Here is a 21,272-nt window from a genome sequence, read left to right as displayed (position 1 = left end):
AGGCACCTGACCCTAACTGCTACCGACGAGCTGGCTGTCGCCTTGCATGGCTGACTCCGCCGTCGGTGTGTGAATGTGTGCGTGAATGTGAGGCAATATTGTAAAGCGCTTTGGGTGGCCAAAGGTTAGAAAAGAGCTATATTAATGCAGTCCATTTAAAATTGTTTTGCTGTGTTTGGAAATCGTTTTTTCTATTAATATTAGTTTTTGTTGCAGTATTATGTAATGTATTGTAATACATGTTATTAGTTCATCTAAAGCATTGTTTTGCGTATAATTAGAAGTTTTATTCCAATATTATGCATATTGTGTTTAGAGGAGAATAAATATCATAGCAATCAGGAAAACACTTTGCGAGCACAAGAACTAAGAAAGCATTTGTGCGCTTAGGGATGTCAGTTTCATTCTGCTTCACTTTACGTGCGCACTTTTATGGATGTAAATCTGTTAAATGTCTTCTGATATTGCACCTTGTGGTGTATCTGTTTAACCATTGGGTAAAACTGACCTGAGGGTTTCCAGTGTACAGTGTGGACTCCCCAGTCCAGCAGAGAGCAGCTTCACTCCTGAATCCTGCAGATCATTGGTACTCAGGTCCAGCTCTCTCAGACTAGAGGAGTTGGAGCTGAGAACTGAGGCCAGAGCTTCACAGCATCTCTCTGACAGATGACAGCCCTTCAGCCTTTACCCAAAATAAAGAGAACATGTCAGGAACTGTGATTAAAATAACATACATCTTTAAGTTATTCAATAATGAAGGAATGTTATTAGTTTAACAAAAAAAAACTAAATAATTAGATGTATAAATGAATACTCCTATATTCTATTTTTCTGAATATTCTCTTATGTATACTATAATACATTACACGTTAATAGGACACCTACAGAGATGTTTTGTATATTATTATAGCTAGTATGTTTATTCTGTTATGAGCAGAATAGTAATACATGTTGTAATGAACCTACAGAAATCTTTTTCATATTATTTTAACCTTATATTCCAGTTGTATTTATATTGTGTAGTGTGTATTGTAATACATGTTATGAGTGAACCTACAGAGATATTTTGGAGGCTTTGACCACTGGCAGCAGCCTGAGAAGACCATCTTCTGAAGCAGAGTATTTTTTCAGGTCAAACACGTCGAGCTCCTCTTCTGATGTCAGTAAGATGAAGACCAGAGCTGACCACTGAGCAGGGGAGAGAGATTCTCCGGAGAGACTTCCTGATGTCAGGTACTGTTGGATCTCCTTCACTAGAGAACAGTCGTTCAGCTCATTCAGACAGTGGAACAGATTGATGCTTCTCTCTGGAGATAGGTCTCCTTTTATCTTCTCCTTGATGTAAGACACTGTTCCCTTATTGGTCTTTGAGCTGCTTCCTGTCAGTCGCAACAGACCTGTTTTAATCTGAGTGGTCAGTGATCTTTTTTTCTGTCCCAGCAGACCGCGTAGGACAATCTGATTGGTCTCCAGAGAGAGGCCCAGGAGGAAGCGGAGGAACAAGTCCAGGTGTCCGTTCTCACTCTGTAAGGCCTTGTCCACAGCACTCTGGTAGAAGAGGAGTTTATCTTTCATGGAGGTTGGTGGTTCTTCTGAGAGCAGATTGACACCACTATCGATGAAGGACAGAAAGACATAAAGGGCAGCCAGAAACTCCTGGATGCTCAGATGGACAAAGCAGAACACCTTGTCCTGGTACAGCCCACACTCCTCTTTAAAGATCTGGGTGAACACTCCTGAGTACACTGAGGCTGCTTTGATATTGATGTCACACTCTGCCATATCTGCCTCGTAGAAGATCAGGTTCCCTTTCTCCAGCTGGTTAAAAGCAAGTTTTCCAAGAGAAACAATGATCTCCCTGCTCTCTAAACTCCAGTCCGGATCTGTTTCAGCCCTCCCATGGTACTTCCTGTCCCCCTGTATGGACTGAACCCTCAGGAAGTGGCTGTACATCTGAGTCACGGTCTTGGGCATCTCTTCGATCTGGGATTTTTTTAAGATGTCTTCCAGAACTGAAGCAGTGATCCAACAGAAGACTGGGATGTGACACATGATGTGGAGGCTTCTTGATTTCTTGACGTGGGAGATGATTGTTCTGGCCAGCGTCTCCTCTCGGAATCTCTTCCTGAAGTACTCCTCCTTCTGTTGGTCGGTGAACCCCCTCACCTCTGTCACCATGTCAACACACTCAGCAGGGATCTGATTGGCTGCCGCAGGGCGTGTGGTTATCCAAATGCGAGCAGAGGGAAGCAGGTCGCCCCTGATGAGGTTTGTCAGAAGCACGTCCACCGAGGTGGACTTTGTGACATCATTCCATATCGGGTTGTTCTGGAAGCCCAGAGGAAGTCGACACTCATCCAGACCATCCAAGATGAAGACAACTTGGAACCGGTCGAATCTGCAGATTCCTGCTTCTTTGGTCTCACTAAAGAGGTGATGAAGAAGTTCCACCAAGCTAAACTCTTTCCTTTTCAGTAAATTCAGCTCTCTGAAAGTGAGGAGAAATGTGAAGTGTATGTCCTGGTTGGTTTTCCCTTCAGCCCAGTCCAGAATGAACTTGTGTGTTAAGACGGTTTTACCAATGCCGGCCACTCCAGTTGTCATTATTGTCCTGATTGGTTGATCGTTTCCAGGTAAGGGTTTAAAGATGTCTTCACATCTGATTGGTGTTTCTTCCTTGGCTGGTTTCCTGGAAGCTGTTTCAATAAGTCTGACCTCATGTTCCTTGTTGACCTCTCCACTGCCTCTCTCTGTGATGAAGATCTCTGTGTAGAAGTCGTTCAGATCTGTTCGCTTTCCTGCTTTAGCGATTCCCTCAAACACACACCTGAACTTCTTCTTCAAATGAGACTTGATTTTATGCTTGCAATCGACAGCATCAGATCCTAAATGAGAAAACAGATGACATCAGATAGTGGATGGTGATCAGTGGAACCAGGTCAATATTTCCTGTTAAATTACCAAATTCATGATATTTAGTGGCTTCATTACTTGGTGGTCGGCAAAGCTGGTTGTGAAGGACTGCATGTAACAGATTCAAAATGGTAAGGACTATTATTTCCGCAGCAATATGATTGTTCTAATGATAGTAATAATGATAGTGAATCAGTGTAAAGTGATTTGCTATGCTGATACAACAAGACAGGGTTTCATCACTTCCACTGAGTTGTTCTGCTGTTGGTCACCAGTATAATGTTTAACGTTAATGTGGCTTCATAACTTGTGGTCGGAGAAGCTGGTCGTGACAAAGACTGCATGTTACATATTCAAAATGTTCAGGACTTTGTTTTTTCCACAGCAATATGATTGGTCTAATGATAATAATAATGATAGTGAATTGGTGTAAAATGACATGCTGATATAACAAGATAGTGTTGCATCTCTTCCACAGAGTTATTCTGCTGTTGATCTGCAGCTTACGTTAGATATTATTATTATTATTATTATTATTATTATTATTATTATTATTATTAATAATAATAATAATAATAATAATAATAATAATAATAATAATAATAACATTTTATTTCAAGGCACCTTTTATGATACCCAAGGTCCCCTTACAATTCATAAAACAATCTAGGGTCAAGAACAGCAGGAGCTGCATCGCCAACAGCATGATCAAAACAAGACATAAGACCCAAGTAGGAGGGGGTAAGAACAGTGAGGAGACCCAAGTAGGAGGGGGTAAGAACAGCAGTGAGGAGACCCAGGTAGGAGGGGGTAAGAACAGTGAGGAGACCCAGGTAGGACGGGGTAAGAACAGTGAGGAGACCCAGGTAGGAGGGGGTAAGAACAGCAGCACAACGGGGATATGAGGGGAACCCACGGTAGGGGGTCATTACAGTGAGCAGGCCAGTGGGAGCACATGTGTTTTGAGGAGGGATTTCAATGTTGTCAGGGCGTCTCTTTCAGTTCAGGTCAGAGCCCTAGCACCCGCGGTGCTGAGAGCCCTAGCACCCACGGTGCTGAGGCGGGAGGTCGGGACGGTGAAGACCAGCTGAGGATGACGAAGGGAGCGGCAGGGCCTGTCCTCCTGGAGGAGGTCGGGGAGATAAGTGGGGGCCACGTTGTGGAGGGCTTTGTCGGTGAGCAGAAGGGTTTTAAGGTCAATCCGGTGTTGGACACTGAGCCAGTGTAGTTGGACGAGAATGGGGGTGATGTGGTCGGGTTATTTGGTGCTGGTAATGATGATGTTTAACGTTCTTTAACCTGAGACCCCCACCATTACCCTACATATCCGGATCAAACCATTTAACCTGGTACCCCACAACAACCCAACATTTGGATCAAACCATTTAACCCCAAAGAGGAAAGATTGTCTCCACATGGAAGTTTGAAATGTATTAGTCTCACATTATGTCATTTAGTCTGAAGAGAACAAATAATAATCTCCTACTGCTCATCAAAATGTGTATTTCTCTGTTTTCAAGATAAGAGCCTCTTACCGCCCCCCAGTGTGTCGGCCAGTTCCTCCTGGTTCATCTCCATCAGGCAGAGCTTTGTGATGTCCACCACTCCCTCTATGGCGCGCCTCCTCTGCTCCTCCTTCTTACCATCCACCTCCTCCTCCTCCACTCTCTGACCCTCTGAGCATTGTGGGTAATCTGAGAAGAGATCCCTCCAGAGCTTCTTCAGCTCCTTGTCGAGTAAAGCGTGTGCGTTCTCCTCAGCCCTCTGGAACAGAACAAACATCAAGGAAAACTTTACTTTGAACTAACTGAGACATCAGAAGCATCTGTCCTGGATCCACGTCCCGCTGGACAAGAGATGCTTTCTAATGTCCATGGAGAGCTGAAGTCAAACGTCTTGGTGGACATTTACACACCTTGATCAGCTCTGTTTGATGCTGCTGTAGAGACTGAGTGCTGGTAACCTTTGACCTCTTCTGTTGTCTGTGGGGGATCACGCGCACACACACACACAATTATATTTCGCCAGACTTATAGACATCAGTATCAGAAGAGCCTGATAACAACCAACTGGTCCGTTTTCCTCGTCTGTTTGAAAGTCCTACCTCTTCTTTCTGGAGGGGCGTCCATCTTTAAATTCAAGTGGTATACCCATAGAGCGGTCACTCTTCATGGAGACACAGCTGGGTCCAGGGGAGTCTGCTCTCTCCTTCTTGGCTCTTCTAGAAAAACAAAAACCAGGATTTATGGACTTTTGGTAGAAGTTGTGTCTTTATGATCTCTGATAAATCCTCACCTCCTCTCAGTAAACTGATTTCCATCGTTAAAGTTATCAGGATGTTCCATAGAATCGGCACTCTCAAAAGGAGTCACAGCTGGAGCTGGGTCCAGGGGAGTCTGCTCTCTGCTGCTGCTCTGGGCTTCAACACACACACACACACACACACACACACACACACACACACACACACACACACACACACACACACACACACACACACACACACACACACACACACACACACACACACACACCTTTTACTCAGACAAATGATGGAGTCATGATGTATCACTGCTGAGCTCTGAGATGGACAACAGTCACAGACAGAGAGATCCTCTTCTTACCTCTTAGCTTTGCTCTGGCGGCCATGTTCCCCAGACAGAGTGGTCTTAGAGGCAGGACCCCCCTCCTCTCTCTCCTCATCCATAGCAGACTGGAGACCTGGACACAAACACAACTCCATACTGTTTCTACTGGCACTCGGCGTTGGTTTACTCTCTGCTTTTATATGAGCTGTGTATTCCGCTCACAGGGGGCAGTTGTCTCTGTTAACTTTGGACAAGACGCAGACGCAGATTCATAGACGCAGATTCATAGACCTTCTCAATCCAAGACGTTTCTCATATACTCTTTAATAACGTATCATCATTCAACACAGAAGGTCTCAAAAGGCTACAAAATGTGTCTGGTAATATCAAGTTCACCGAGCGGAACTTGAATCAACTGCTCCCTGTGCTGGTTAAACCGCTCTGAAGGCAGGACCATACATGGACTTCCTCATGTGGTGACATCACAACCAGATCTGTGAGGCAGGCCCACAGAGAACAAGACCCGGTAAGAGAGGACGTTTAAACACCTTCACAAAGCAAGATGGCCGACTTCCTGTCTAAATAATGTATCATAATACTGCACCACAAATATAACAGCTGTACATTCTGTCCTAAGTACCTTTAGAGTCACCCAAGGAAACAAGGAGACACAAGAAGGAAAAGTCATTATTAACGTCAACCTGACACCTGACTCCATCATGCGCGGAGTTTGGGGGTGGCTTTCGGGACTGAAGCCCTGAATCTCACGTCAAAAGCCCCGGATCTTTTTTAAGCTTTTGAAGTTATGACAACCCTGACATGTTCCCTCATGTTTCGACTGGTAGTGATTTTCACCTCTTGAAATTGATTTATTTTCATTTTGAAAGAAACACATGGAAGCAATGGAGAATGCCATCTCTCGTTCGGTTGTTTAGAACGGACAACGTGACGCCAGGACAACGTGACGTTTTCTAACCATTCCCATCTCTCAGCAGTCTTGTTAAAGTAGCCTCAGGGTGTGGAACACACATTACCATGGACATTAGAAATTATTGTTCTAAACCAACATCCAGTGATACCGTAGCAGCAGCAGCCCCTGCCAATGACCTGTCAAATGTTTCAGCTCAGTGAGATCACCTTGATGTGCTGGTGCTAGTGCTAACTAGCCTGCCTCGGCTAGCTAGGCTGCTATGATAATTACTCCTTTCACACAAAATAGATTACCAGCGTTGTTTAAAATGTCAGAAATCTGTTTTTCCGATTGCGATTCTGTCTCAGCCAATATTGTACAGTGTTGTGTGTTACCAAATGTTACCTTAAATTAAATGTTGAGGTCCACTGAACATCATGAAGAGGTAAAAAATATCCATGTCTGACATATCGGTTATTTTAAACTCAAACTTTAGTAACGATTTAGATAAGAAATGTACAGATATCGCGTTGCTGCATTCGCTGTTCGACCAGCAGCCAACATGTTACCGATGTTACCGATGCGTGGCTGGTGCTAGACTGTCTTGTTGACTTTCAGCTTGCGTCCATATCCACGTTCATTGAACTTTGACCCCTTTTTAAATGAGTTCTACCAGAGTGATAGATGCGGACAAACCTCTAAAACAATGTAGTACTTATGTGTGCATATGTTTAATACTTCAGTGCATTATCATTATCATTTTAAATTAAAATAAAATTGATAATGCACTGATATTTCAATCAGTGAGTAGGCCTAATGATGTTGTTAATCTAGATGGATTCATTTTAAAAAATAATATTTATTTTGATCTACTTTTAGCCCTATTTGTATTAATTATATTATCTGATATTATATTATATATTTAAATTTGATTGTATCATATCATATTATATAGTCCAAATTTTCATGAGTCTACTTTGTTACACAGATGAGTCAGGTGAAATCAGGGAAGAGGCAGAAGAGACGTCACAGCAAGGGACAGCCGGTTGAATTGCTAGGTGTTTGATCCCAGAAGGAGACCAAAACAGGGCAGTGGAAGAACAGGCCGAGCTAGGGGCAGCAGGAGGAATGGCAGGGTGTGACCTAGGATCTCCAGAAAGTGGTCCGGAGCAGGTGCGCCTGTCACAATATCCCTTCAGCCAGTTTGGATCTCAGAAAAGAGCTTTCAACAAAATTTGGTTTGAGCAATTCAAATGGCTTGAGTATTCTGCGGAGGGCAATTCTGCATTATGCTTTTCCTGCCGTGTATTCGGAAAGCAGAATACACGCATTAATAAAGATTCACTCAGTGGATCTGGTTTTTCCAACTGGAAAAGGGCTTTGGATACATTCCGGGAGCATGAAAAGAGAACCTTCCATGTCTCAACCATGTCCTGCTGGCATGGCTTCAAAACCACAAAGAGCAAAGGAGATGTGATAACCCAGCTTCATGCTGCAAATGCAGCTGAAATTTTAGAAAGAAGAGAATACCTTCGGCGAATTGCAGCCATCACCACCTTCCTTGGCAAACAAGGAATTCCATTTAGAGACCATGATGAGCAAGAGTCTAGCCTTAATCAAGGCAACTTCTTGGAATGCTTCAAGTTCCTTAACAAATTCGATCTTTTTTTTTTACAAAATTACACTCCAAGTTCAGCTGCCACCTATCTTTCTCATTTTTCCCAAAATGAGGTGATCACAAGTGTTTCAAGAGAGGTTACAGGGAACATAGTGAAGCAGATAAAGGCGGCAGGAATGTACTCTGTAATGGCAGAGGAGGCCAGAGACGGACACACTGAGCAGCTTGCTGTGTGTGCGTTTCGTGACCAAAGAGGGCCAATCACAGAAAGTTTTCTTGGGCTATGGAAACTGAAGGGATTGGATGCCAAGTCCATTACAGATGCAATTGAGGAACTGCTGCAGTCACACACGTTGGGAGGTCTGCTGTATGCTGCCCAAGCTTATGACGGTGCATCCGTCATGAGTGGAGAAGTGGGGGGTGTGCAGGCCCGCTTCAGGGAGCTACACCCTGAAGCAGTATATGTGCACTGCTATGCACACCAATTGAATCGTGTTTTGTGCTATACATGCAAAGCAGTACCAGCAGCTTCCAAGAATTTTAAGCTGTTGGAAAATCTGTACACCACTTTCAGTACTTCCCAAGTGAACCACGACAAGTTCCTAGAAGTACAGAAAGAACTTGGATTAACACCATCTGACCTGGTGCAGCTCTCCACCACACGATGGGCATGCAAGCTGAGGTCTATCAAAGCTGTGCTGAGAAACCTTCCTGCCATCCTGTCCTGCCTCAGCTCAACAAAGACCTCCATGAACAAGGGGATCCTATCAAACCTCTGCAGGCCAAAGACGATGTACATGCTGCTCATGTTTTCCAAACTCCTTGGAATAACGGAAGGATTACACAGGTATCTTCAGGGGGAAAGTGTGGACTTGGGCAAAGCTGCCCAGTACAAAATGGCAGTACATCAGACTTTGAAACGGCTCCGCACAGATGATAGTGCTGAGGAGATGTTCAGAAGATCCATGGTCTTATGCGAGGAACATCATATTCAGCTTCCAGCTGGTCCCAGACAAAAGCAAAAACGCTTCGATGATTTTGTGGTGGAGTCAGCCTGTGGATCAACCTCAAGCATGACCAGCTCAGATGATTTAAAATGTCAGCTTTTTTATCCATGCCTGGACAGGATGTTGGAGGAGCTCACCTGTCGGTTTTCAAGTGTGGGAGAAGAGATTATGTCAGGTATTCAAGCCTGCAACCCAACATCTGAGGTCTTTCTCTCTGAAGATTTCCTCAAAAACCTTGCCCGCCATTACAAGATTGAGCTGAGGGTAGAAGAAGTTCTGGTGACTACAACATTCATCTGGAGAAAGATGGAAACCCAGACCATCCCTGACACTGCCAGTGTCTTCCAAATGCTGGATGCTGACATGTTTCCCACTCTCAGAGCTGTAGTTCAAGTTGCTTTGACTATTCCAGTCAGCAGCTGTAGCTGTGAGCGTTCCTTCGGTGCCGTGCTGCGCCTTCACACTTGGCTTAGGAGCACTATGGGGCAAGAAAGGCTCAACGACCTGGCCGTTATGATGATTGAAAGAGAAAACGTTTCCGTCATAAGCAGGGAAAGTGTAATTGACAGGTTTGCTAATCTCAAACCACGCAGGTATAGCCTTATGTTGCCACCACAAAACTAGGATAATCACTGGGGTAGGGGTAGACAATAGTTGGAATGGAGTGTGAAGAAGAAATTAAATGAGAAGTGTAAGAATCCATAGAAGACAGATAAGAGAAAAAGAAATGGGGTCGGAATAAAGATGAATCATTTTTAGACTTAATTCCTTCAGTTAAAACATTTTGGCTCATAGTTTTAATACAGTTAATTGAATCAGTCTCTCACAATAATTCATTCAATATTTTATTCATTCAGTCATTCAACTTATTCTCATTTACAATAAAGAGATGTACCAACTAAGGAATGAGAATCTTGTTTCAAAATACTTTGCATTTGTAATATGTTTTCTTTGCATTAAATAGAGTTGCCTTATAGGAGAAACCTTTCAGTCTCTTCCTTTTTTTAAATAAAAAAGAAAAATGGCATTTAACATGACAAGGCACTTTGAATCTACTGAAAGTTAGTCTCAAATTATAAGTCTCCATTTTCCCATTGTAGTTTACATAAAAATCTCTAGAAGTCAATAGTTAAGTGGTTATTGTTTCTTTCCATTAACTAGTATTGTCTTCAGCAGGCCCTGCAACTGAAAATGTAGGCTATGAATTAGAAGAGGTTTAGGATTTGCCAATGTCCAGCAGGTCACCCTAAAATGGACTAGAATGCAGGAAATCGCATTTTAGAAATTCAAATTTTTCTGGCGGAGGACTCCCAGACCCCCCTCTGGGCTAAGCCCCCGATGTACACAAAGTCTGGCTCCGCCTCTGGACTCCATGCTGGAAGGTTCTGGGTTCGATCCCCAAAGCCCACAGTCTAACATGTAGCATTCTACAGAGCAGAAATCTTAAAAATGTTCAACCAACTGATAAGATTCAAAGTTATTCATATTTATGATCTGTCACAGATAAGAGTGGACTACAGTATCTTAATCTTCCTCCTACAGTGATAAAGTCAGCCAAACCAAACCATCCGACTCATAACAAGGAAATGGTGAACCAACCAGTTGGACAAGTTCCCCTCCCAGTTCATACTCCTCCCAGACTAACCTCTTATAGGTGGCTGATCCATGACCTCATTCAGTGATGAATAGTAATCACTGTTTTTAAATATGAAGAATGGACAGAGAGCTCTGAGCTCTGTCCACTCTGAGTACAGAATACTCAGAGTGCACAGAGTACTCAGTGTGGACAGAGTACTCAGAGTTCACACACACACAGAAGAAAAAAAGTCACAAACGGTCTACTCTTCTGCAGTCTGTGATTCATTCAACACCAGCGGTAGTAAAGTGGAACATTTTGCTAGGTCCGTTTTGAAACCCTCGAAAAGGTGCACTGCAGCACCACCTGCAGGTGAGAGGATGTCAGTGGGATTGGCTGAGCTGAAGAACACTAACCAGTCGTCACCAGGGACTTCTGTGTTGAGGCGGTTGCGGCAGTGTTAATTCACCTTGCAGGTCATGTCCCTCTCATACGAGTGATGCTCTCAGATATAGAGTAGGCCTACACTACTGCAGAATGATGCAGGCCCACAGAGAACAAGACCCAGTACAAGATGACGTTTAAACAGCTTCACTAACCAAGATGGCCGTCTTCCTGTTGAAATAATGTAATAATAATACCGCACTGCACTAACAACTATCCATTCTATCCTCAGTACCTTTAAAGGTACCACAGGACTTTTGATTAAGAACCAATACTGAATCTTACGAAACAGTCATTATTAACCTCAACCTGACGCGTGACTCAAGGCTGAAAGTTTCTGGGTTCGATCCCCAAAGCCCACAGTCTAACACGTAGCATTTTACAGAGCAGGAATCTTCTCAATTATTCAATAGTAATTTTGACATATAGCATTGCATCCATACATTGACTAACGTTTTTAACCATGTGGTTTTACAGGAAACTAACTATCAACCTATTGATAAGACTAAAAGTTATTCATATTTATGATCTATGATGGATCAGAGTGGACGACAGTACCTTATTCGTCTTCCTGCTGTGATGAAGTGAGCCACAACAAACCGTCTGACTCACATCAAGGAAATGATGTGCAACCAGTTGGACCAGTTCCCCTCCCAGTTCATACTCCTCCCAGACTCTGCTTTTATATGAGCTGCGTTTTTCTGCGTTTTTGGACAAGAGGCAGGGTGGTCTTTCCTAGACGCAGATTCATAGACCCTCTCATTCTCAAGGAAGGCAGGACCATATATGGACTTCCTCGTGTGGTATGACATCACAACCAGATCTGTGATGCGGGCAAAAAGAGTACAAGACTCAGTACGAGATGACGTTTAAATGTCTCCACTAACCAAGATTCCTGTCTGAATAATGTAATCATAATACCGGACTGCAAATATAGCAACAGTTCATTCTGTCCCAAGTACCTTTAAAGTCACCCAAGGCCGCAAGAAGGCACAAGAAGAAAAAGTAATTTTTAACTTCAACCTGACAGCTGACTCCATAGCTGCATCTTATAGAGCAGGAATCTTAAAAATGATCAACCTACTGATTAAGTTATTCATATTTATGATCTATCACGGATAATAGTGGACTACAGTATCTTAGTCTTCTACCTGATGGACCAGTTCCCCTGCCAGTTCATACTCCTCCCAGACTAACCTTGAATAGGCGGCTGATCCATGACCTCACTCAGTGATAAATAATAATCAGCTTAATGAAGCATGGACAGAGAGCTCTGAGCTCTGTCCACTCTGAGTACAGAATACTCAGAGTGGACAGAGTACTAAGCGTACACAGTACTCAGAGTACACAGATTACTCAGAGTGAACACACACACAGACACACAAACAGACGCCACCGTGGGCGTTGAGGCTCTCGTACCTCTGGAATCTCCCGACACCATTACAGGTCTTACTTCGCTGGACGCCATTGTATTGGCAGTTTAGGTGTCATGACGCTGGTGACGGTGTTGTCTCTTCACCCTGCTCCACCTAGGGAACACAACACAATGATAACCTCACTTTAGTACACAATACAACACAACAATGATCTCACTTTAGTACACAACACAATGATGATCTCACTTTAGTACACAACACAACACAACAATGATCTCACTTTAGTACACAACACAACGATGATCTCACTTTAGTACACAACACAATGATGATCTCACTTTAGTACACAACACAACACAATGATGATCTCACTTTAGTACACAACACAACAAAATGATGATCTCACTTTAGTACACAACACAACACAATGATGATCTCACTTTAGTACACAACACGATGATGATCTCACTTTAGTACACAACACAATGATGATCTCACTTTAGTACACAACACAATGATGATCTCACTTTAGTACACAACACAATGATGATCTCACTTTAGTACACTCTTTTGACGTCAGGAGACAAGATGGAGGCCGGTGTTGTGGCAGTCTGTACAGTTGGTGTTGTGGTTCTCCTGGTCTCTGGCGGTGTTTTCCCAACAAGTAAACAAAGTATTTGACTTCCAGAAAACGTGTTTTTGAAGCGGTTTGCCTGAAATAGCTTTTAGGAAAAAATAATTCTCCTACTAGTATTCCCCTCTGTTTCAGTCACTTCAGAATGCACTGTTTCTGGTGTCTGCAGCTTTAATGCAAATGAGATGCTGCCCATTGACCAATGAGCTGTCAGACTGAACCACCGCATGGAGGAGAAGGGGTTGTTGCCGTTTGCGGACTCCTGGAGCTCTATATCTATATAATAAAATATAATTATATTATACATGGGTATTCATATAATATTATATATAATATCAAGGCCAAAAGCTATGTGCACCTTGGATGATATTATGAATCATAAAGACTGCGTCTGACGTCTCCACAAGTAAAGACTCGTAGTGGGGGATATCTCGGCCATGGTTGAGAAGAATTGGGGGAAAGGAACTTTGGCCTGGACTCTCTTAAGTCCATGAACCGCGACATGGAGGAGAAAGGGATTGTCAGCCAAGCTCACACACACACCTACACACACACACACACGGATCTGACTGGGATAGGAGAGGTTAATTCACTTGAGGTGGCAAACAGGTTATGTTTTTAAACTGTTTAATGTTACCTTTTTGACCTTGTACAGTTCTAGAGTTTCTTCTACTGTAACATGTGGGAAAGACGGCCATTATGTTAGCTTTGATATTATCCGGTTGGTAACTCAGTGCCAAAGTCATTGTTTAAAGTCATTCTATTGGGTAGGGTTTAACTTCTGTGGCAATTAATGACACCAGATATTTAGAACGTACAAAAGCTGAAGTAACAAAGAACACTAAGCAATATCGATATTAAATCAAATATCGTCAGCCATATTCAGGTGCAGGGTTCCGTTGAAGAAATGCCAAATCGTCTTCCACCTTGAAATGATTTTCAGCCTTCACTGATGGTCAGAAAGAACGCTGTTTTGTAGGCAGCGAGAGTCCCAACAACGTGGTTAAAAGTACAGCGCAACCGTCGAAAATTAACATATGTACGTGTCAGTATATATTTAATATCAAATTTAAGTTGTTTAAGATAAGGGGCAACAATTCCCAATGGAAACCGACTGAAAAATAGCTTCCATTGGCAACGGCTCGAGGTTACGCAAATAAAATCCAGAACGTTCCGCCAGATACCCTCAGGGGATTCACGTCCAACTAACTGCCAGGTGGGTTCCTATGGTTGTCAAGACTACAACGTTCTATGCTAACCATTGAGGCTAAATCAAGTGACCGCACTCAGAACCTTCCACGGCGGGAAGCTCAAACCGTCCGACTGGAATCCGAACATTCCGGCCGGAACCAACCAAAGAAAAAACAGAACCAGCGCCTCACCTTGAGCTGAACGGAGGAAGACCCTGAAGTCCAGCCATGGTCTTCATTAAAACACAGCCAACAGACTTACCTTGATGTGATCTGTTTGTTGCTGTTGGTCATTAATACTATTCAGTGTACCTTTATATTATTATGCACCCAGTGTGTAGAAGTTATATCACTCAAAAACATACGAAGAACTACCATGTACTACCCACAACAACTTTAAACCTCAGATCCTTGCCTAAAAACAATGGAATCATTCAATACAAAACCTTGTCTACATTTTACAATCAACAATTATCTAGATTTTTCAGGGTACAAACCATACAGAGTAAATCTAAACGTTGAGCTCAGAGAGCCGACCATAGCCCTGCAACGTCACCCTGACCGCCTCATCACCAACAGCATATCATGCCATCCAGCAAACACATGTACAGGTCCAGTGAGAAGTGGGCATTTGAGCGAAAGGACTGCCCATAATAAAATGAAGCCCAATTCCTGAACTATCCAACCATCTTCATGGATTAAAGATTTACAGACTTGACATGCCATTGTGTTCTAATAACCTTTGTCTGCTCCCTCGTTACTTATAAAACTCTACATCTCCATCGCTAGAGTGTTGCATCCTACTCATGAGGGTGTGGTCTGAGTGAGCAGAGATGCATGCTGGGATACAGTGCTGTCTGAAGTCTTCAGTTCTATGGACACGCCCCTCAGGAGAAACCAAGTGTTTGAGAATCTGTCGTGACATCAGTTACATGAGCTGGAATATCCTTCAATATGCCGCCAGGATTCTCAGAGGAGAAAGGCTAAGAGGAAGATGTGAGGGTTCTTCCTCTCAGCCAGTGAAACACAACGGTCTTCATCAGAGTACCATGGAACACTTTGAAACGTTCTCCTCCATACACCGTGAAGCCCCAGTGAAGGTTTCCTTACCTCCTCAGCTGAAGAGTACAACTTCAGCTTGAAGAGTGCACTACTTGGAGTTCCCAGATTGGTTCTGATTTAAGGGAACCAATCGTTCAGCTAGTCCTGTACAAAACAAATACAGTTCAGCCTGAGAAGACGTGCAACGTGGAGCCAGACAAGATCCACCGGGCTCTCCATCAATCCAGCCAGGTAGGAAGAGCCGCCTCACTACAGGTCTGAAGGTCATCTTGAATATCCATTGAGGTCCCTTTCCAACTTCAGACTCTCCTTGTGGAATGCCTTTAGGTGTCCATCCTCCATTGATCCTGATTGGTGTAGTCCTAGTTTGAAGCCACTGATCTGAACACGCCGCTCACATCCTTTTACACTTGATTTGGATCCTCTCCTTCCTGCCCAGTGTGTTGGATATCGCTCCGGAGAGTCGCTCCGGGCTCTTCATGTCTAATGCAGGCCTCAAGCAAACGTGTGGCCGTCCATCAGGTATGATTTAGTTGACCATTCCAATATCCCAAGCCAACCACATAGACCCCCGTATGAACGTTATCACTGTCAAAGCAAGCAGGAGACACACAAGTAGAACCCAGGACACACACATAGAACCGCATGGAGACACACGAGTAGAACCCAGGACACACACATAGAACCGCATGGAGACACACGAGTAGAACCCAGGACACACACATAGAACCACATGCCAGGTGTGAGTGGGAGGGATACACACACACACACACACACACACACACACACACACACACACACACACACACACACACACACACACACACACACACACACACACACACACACACGATGCTCAAATATCATCCATCTCATGTCAAACCCACACACACACACACGCCACTGAGCCATAAAAGGCCAAACACTCATGCAGGGTAAAAACCTCATGCTGAATAACATTCCATCATCCACCCCAGCTCTCCTGCCAGGACACCCAGAACAGATCAATCATTGTCTCCAGAGACGTAAATTATGTACAACATTCTTCAGTGGCGTCCCACATTGGTGATGGATTATGCTTGGTGCCTCCAAAATGTGTCCCAGGTTGATTCAACGTCTCTGAAGTCATGTCTTTGTAGTCCAGTGGTTTCCTGAATGAGGGGCCTTCACAGATGCAAACGGTGCAGCTTCAGTCAGCATGAGGACAGGAAGGAGGTCATCTGTTCAGAAGACCACCCAGTGGAGGGGGGTGGCTCTTGAGGAGCAGGATCCATCTTGGAATGGCCCCGAATAAGACCTTCTTGGAAATGAAACTGTTCCTGAGGAGTCACGATGCCTGGAGGGGACTGTTGAATGTGTTCCATGGTTCTGTGTCAGACTGAAGTTGTGTTTTAGTCGTTGAGATGAGGAGCCCCCTCATCTCCCCCTGGTGTTTCTCCTTCTGAATCCCTGTCACCATCTTAAAGAACATTCTAGTTCATGGAACTAACGCCACGACAGTTTCTCAAACACTCGGTTTCCCCTGAGGGGGCGTGTCTACAGACCTGTAGACTTCAGACAGCTCTGTATCCCAGTATGCACCTCTGCTCTCTCAGACCACACCCTCATCAGTAAACCAACACTCATGTGATGAAGATGCAGAGCTCAGGAGAGTAGCTGGAAAGAAGACTGAAGACATCAGAACCCAAACCATTACCTCGGCTTACAACAATAACTTAGTACCTGTAACCATTTTAACAAACCATTACAACCAACATAAACCAAACGCCTAAGTAACCCATGATCCAAATAAACATCCTTACTCCTCAGATCAACCTTCAGCTAAAGGGTTAACTCACCAGGCAGCCAAAATACATCAATGTGCCCAAGAGTAATAAGATACTAATGACTTACAGTTCGCAGTCCATCTTCATGTTTAAGTTGGGATACTCACAGAACTGCAGGTAAATATCCATGATAGACCTTTGAAGGAACGAACAGTTTACTCATTATTATCCCCAAACTTGGCCACTGTCCCACAGTTCAACATCTACCATCTCCATTAAATCAGATAAATTAATGACAGTATAAAGTCAGGGCTTTTGGGATAATCCAACATTTAAATAATGATTAAGATAATTAAATAATCCATCTTTTTAATATAAGTTATACAAATTATTTGACTGTCATTAGTCAAGAGTGATTTTCCTCTTACTTTAACAAGTTTGAATGTATAGTCTCTAAAATGTTACTTTCAGGTAGAATCATTATTTAAATTTGAAATGAGATTTAAACCACCACAATCCCCGATTTCCTTCACACATTATCAGTGATTTATATTCAACATACAACTCAACGCAGTTGTGCTTTGCTACACACTTCTACTCACATCAGGTCCAGATGAGATGCTCCTCTTTACTTCAAAAAGTGTTTAACCTGTGAAACAGGAAGAGATGACAAATAAGTCACAACAAAGCTCAACAGAACATTACACACACATTCTGGTTTCTGGGAACACAACAACATACCGCGTTTGGGAGACACTACACTGCCAAACAGTGGAGGACACCAACGTACTGTTCGGTTCCCTCTTAAGTGAAACGCACCAGATGCAACCAATTAACAAATTAAGAAAAACACTTGCTGTGCGAGCTGCGGCAGGTGAGCTAATTAGTAAAACTCAACGCAGGTTCGGCGCCCTCTGGTCACCTTGGTAACAGTGAGAGTCTATTCCAGCTCTGTATTCGATCTTAAATGACCTCCCTCATTTTAATTAAAGGCATGAGTCTGATATGACTGATTAAGATTCATACTTCAAAACGAAGAAAGTCTTCATTCAATTCACCTTACTGTGTGTGTGTGTGTGTGTGTGTGTGTGTGTGTGTGTGTGTGTGCGTGTGTGTGTGTGTTACTACTGTTTGATGTCAAGTTGGTGAAAAGGAAGTCACGTGTGATCTTAAGTCCCTGTGTGTGTAGTGAGAAAATGTGGACAGCAGAGGGCGATGTTTCCACACGAGAACATCTGCTCTCTGCAAGCTCTGGGAGCAGGGACGCGGGAAGTCAGTCCGAGGGGGGGGGTTGCTGAGAGAGAGTATAAAATGACGACATAATAAATGCTGCGCAACATCCATTACTGGTGTGTAAAAAGACTAACTCTGCCAACTAGCCACTGTTATTCACAAACGTTAGCAAGTAAACAATGTGGAAATTAGAGTCAACTCGGCTGATACTGTGCTGAATTTCACACACTAACAACATGCCGATAGGTCCGGGATTATACACAGCGTTATAACAAGGATTCAGGAGGTTATTTCTAAAGGTTTACAAAGGAAAGTGACAATATAAGAAAGCCTTCATTTTCATCCAGAGTTACGAGTTGTCTGATATGAGGAAAGTGACGGTTTCTCCGTCAAGTGAACCGTCCGTCATTGCTCTTTTTTTGCCAACCAGTCTGTCCAGAACTCTGCGGTCATATGCTCCTTACCTACTGCTTGTGACATAAGCACATTAATTGGGGTCCTTTTCAATGCCGCCAGCTTGCTTGTGGCTTCTGTATGGAAACGAGATTTTTCATGCTCCCAAAACTTTTCACCTGCCTTTTGCCAATTGCCAAACCCTCCTTTAATGAAGTTGCCAGCATTAATTATCCCGTCTGCCCTGACAAGCTTTTTCTCTATTGCAGAGCAGCACACGAAGCATAACGCGTGTCGGTTTCCCTCACGTAGTGTAGCCACGTCCACTGGCCAAAACAACCAACCTTAAATGACCTGCTAAAGTTCTCAAATGCCGATCGCCTGACTGGGAAGTGAAACTCCTTTGGCTGGCAGGGCTCTTCACCAACAGAATAACTAGTTGTTACGACTGCCGGCAGTTGCACGTTAGCCAAAGCCAAGATATTAGGATCGACCGGAGGGGGGTTAGCGTCATTGTGGCCGGCGCAGTCGATGTTAGGCTCGACCGGAGGGCGCGGGCTAGCAATAGCACCATTGTTGCCGGCGCCGTCTTGCAGCAATAGCGTCTGTGAACATGAACTCTCTTCCTCAGGGGTGCTGGGGAGACAGCGGGCTGCTGACAGGGAATCGGATGACCGGCTGGTGTTTTGATGAAGTCTTGCCTTCTTCGGGCCAAAAAAATATGATATACATCTTTTCTGCGACATGTTGCTCTTGTAACAAGCTTGACTTTTTGAACTTTCCTGCAGCGCATAGCATTGTTCTGCGTTGTGCGTCATAGCCTACGTCAGCCTACACAGACAATGTTCTAAATAAAATGAAATGATGATATGATAAATATCATGAAAAGGGTGGATGTCAATAATTTAATGAAAAATCATGTATGATAAAATTATACTCAAAAAAAAAAGTGCTGATTTGTTCAGAAAGCTTTCTCACTTGCAGTTACAGCCAGGGGCCGCCAGGGGGGGGGCTGCAGCACCCTAAGCACCCCCACTTCCCACGACCCTGTCTAGGAGATACCGTCTCCATAGCAACCGTAACTTGGCAGCATCCTGAACGGCCCTTTGAGGAGTGGGAAGGAAGCCTTCATCAAAGAGACCAGAGAGACTCATTAACTGGTTAAACTGGAGTCATCGCACACCACCACACACGTTAACACACACACACACACACACACACACACACACACACATGTCACATGGGGCTCCAGGTGGGAGGTCAGAGGTCAGAACTTGTCCTTCCTGTATCTGTGGATCAGCTCTGAGGCGTCCTCCTTACACACCTTCACCCAGCCATCCGCCTTCATGTGGTACAGTACACACACACACACACACACACACACACACCATACAGACATACACCAATACACCATATAGATTCACACCATATGCACGCACACACCACAGATACACACATACAGATTTACACACAATATCTATACACACAACACATAGATACAAATATATATTTATTTATTTATTTATTTTGAACCAAAAATAATATGCGGGGCTATTAAATAACATCAGAATAAAACAGCATAGTGACGCCACTGGTCAATGCATTGTGTGTGTGTGTGTGTGTGTGTGTGTGTGTGTGTGTGTGTGTGTGTGTGTGTGTGTGTGTGTGTGTGTACCAGGGCGCACATTTGGGTGGGCTGAGGCCACCCTTGCCCCTGGCTACCGCCGGCCCTGCTATAGACCTGACTCCAGCCCCTATGGCCCCCCGGTGGGGGGCCCGGAGCCTCGCCGACCCAGCCACTACACCTTGGGGACCAGGACTCCGGAGCTGGCCCTCCCGCTGGGCCTGGACGTGAGTCTCTTCTGACGAGGTCGCTGCTTTTACCGCGTTCTCCGAGTCTGCTTCATCCGTCATGTGCTGCGCGCGGAACACGTCCGTCGGCCCAGGTGCGTTTTGAGGCGTTTTACGCGCCTTGTTTTCACGGGTCCGTGCCCTTACGTCATCTAGCTCCATTCAGACTTTTCTTTCACTTTCTCCCAACCAGTTTAGAATCAGTAGGGAGCGTGTCGCACGCGAGTTGATGAATGCGTTAAGAGTGTCCACTAGACCGCTAGAGATCCACTAGATTACACCCACTGCTGGTCCTCCACCAACACCAACCACCATAGCGGACCTCAGTCCTCACCAACCCATTTATACAACAGCAATTACTAGTAACTCACCCATATCAGGATGCCCGCCCTCGACCCCCCCCCCCCCCCCCTTTGGTCACTGGGCCTAATGGCCTCTCACTGGGACAGCGCCAGCCCCCCCGTCGTCCACCAGAGGGCGCCTGTACCTTTGGTTCCTCCACCACTCTCCCGACTAGCAGAACCTGCTCCTGAAAACAACAAGCAGAGTGATATTAGCACTGATTTAAATAATAAACAACCAAAACTGTTCACCTTTACTGCCCAAATTCATTCTCATCCTCACTCACCCCCTCCAATAACTGTTTTAGATGCAAAAAAAGTCTCCCCTTATCGTCTTTATTTTATTTACATTTGCATAAATTATCACATG

General features: G+C 44.2%; 3 protein-coding genes across 3 annotated transcripts in view; all 3 read right to left on the bottom strand.

Moving 5' to 3' along the window:
- The window catches only part of LOC307079159 (uncharacterized protein), a 221,323-nt gene that overhangs the window by 5,382 nt on the left and 194,669 nt on the right, over positions 1 to 21,272 (bottom strand). Inside the window, exon 14 of the mRNA XM_079741276.1 lies at positions 509 to 682. Within this exon, the coding sequence (XP_079597402.1) occupies positions 509 to 682 (174 nt within the window). The remainder of the gene's footprint in view (positions 1 to 508; positions 683 to 21,272) is intronic.
- On the bottom strand, positions 1,054 to 12,493 carry LOC307079760 (NLR family CARD domain-containing protein 3-like; the record flags this gene model as incomplete). Its single annotated transcript, XM_079742267.1, has 7 exons — positions 12,476 to 12,493; positions 5,538 to 5,634; positions 5,209 to 5,332; positions 5,018 to 5,134; positions 4,829 to 4,895; positions 4,449 to 4,677; positions 1,054 to 2,885 (listed from the first exon to the last, which is right to left on the bottom strand). The coding sequence occupies exons 2-7, from the start codon at positions 5,614 to 5,616 to the stop codon at positions 1,054 to 1,056; spliced, it is 2,448 nt and encodes an 815-aa protein (XP_079598393.1). The 5' UTR covers positions 5,617 to 5,634; positions 12,476 to 12,493.
- The window catches only part of LOC307079759 (uncharacterized protein), a gene marked incomplete at its 3' end in the record, with an annotated part of 32,575 nt that continues 23,874 nt past the window's right edge, over positions 12,572 to 21,272 (bottom strand). The window contains exons 10-11 of the mRNA XM_079742266.1: positions 20,516 to 20,627; positions 12,572 to 12,585 (exon numbers count right to left, since the gene is read on the bottom strand). Coding sequence (XP_079598392.1) covers positions 12,572 to 12,585; positions 20,516 to 20,627 — 126 coding nt within the window. The remainder of the gene's footprint in view (positions 12,586 to 20,515; positions 20,628 to 21,272) is intronic.

Source organism: Pollachius pollachius, assembly GCF_949987615.1.
Source record: "Pollachius pollachius genome assembly, chromosome: 8".
Classification (NCBI taxonomy): Eukaryota; Metazoa; Chordata; class Actinopteri; order Gadiformes; family Gadidae; genus Pollachius; species Pollachius pollachius.
This window is presented reverse-complemented; position numbering and strand designations above follow the sequence as displayed.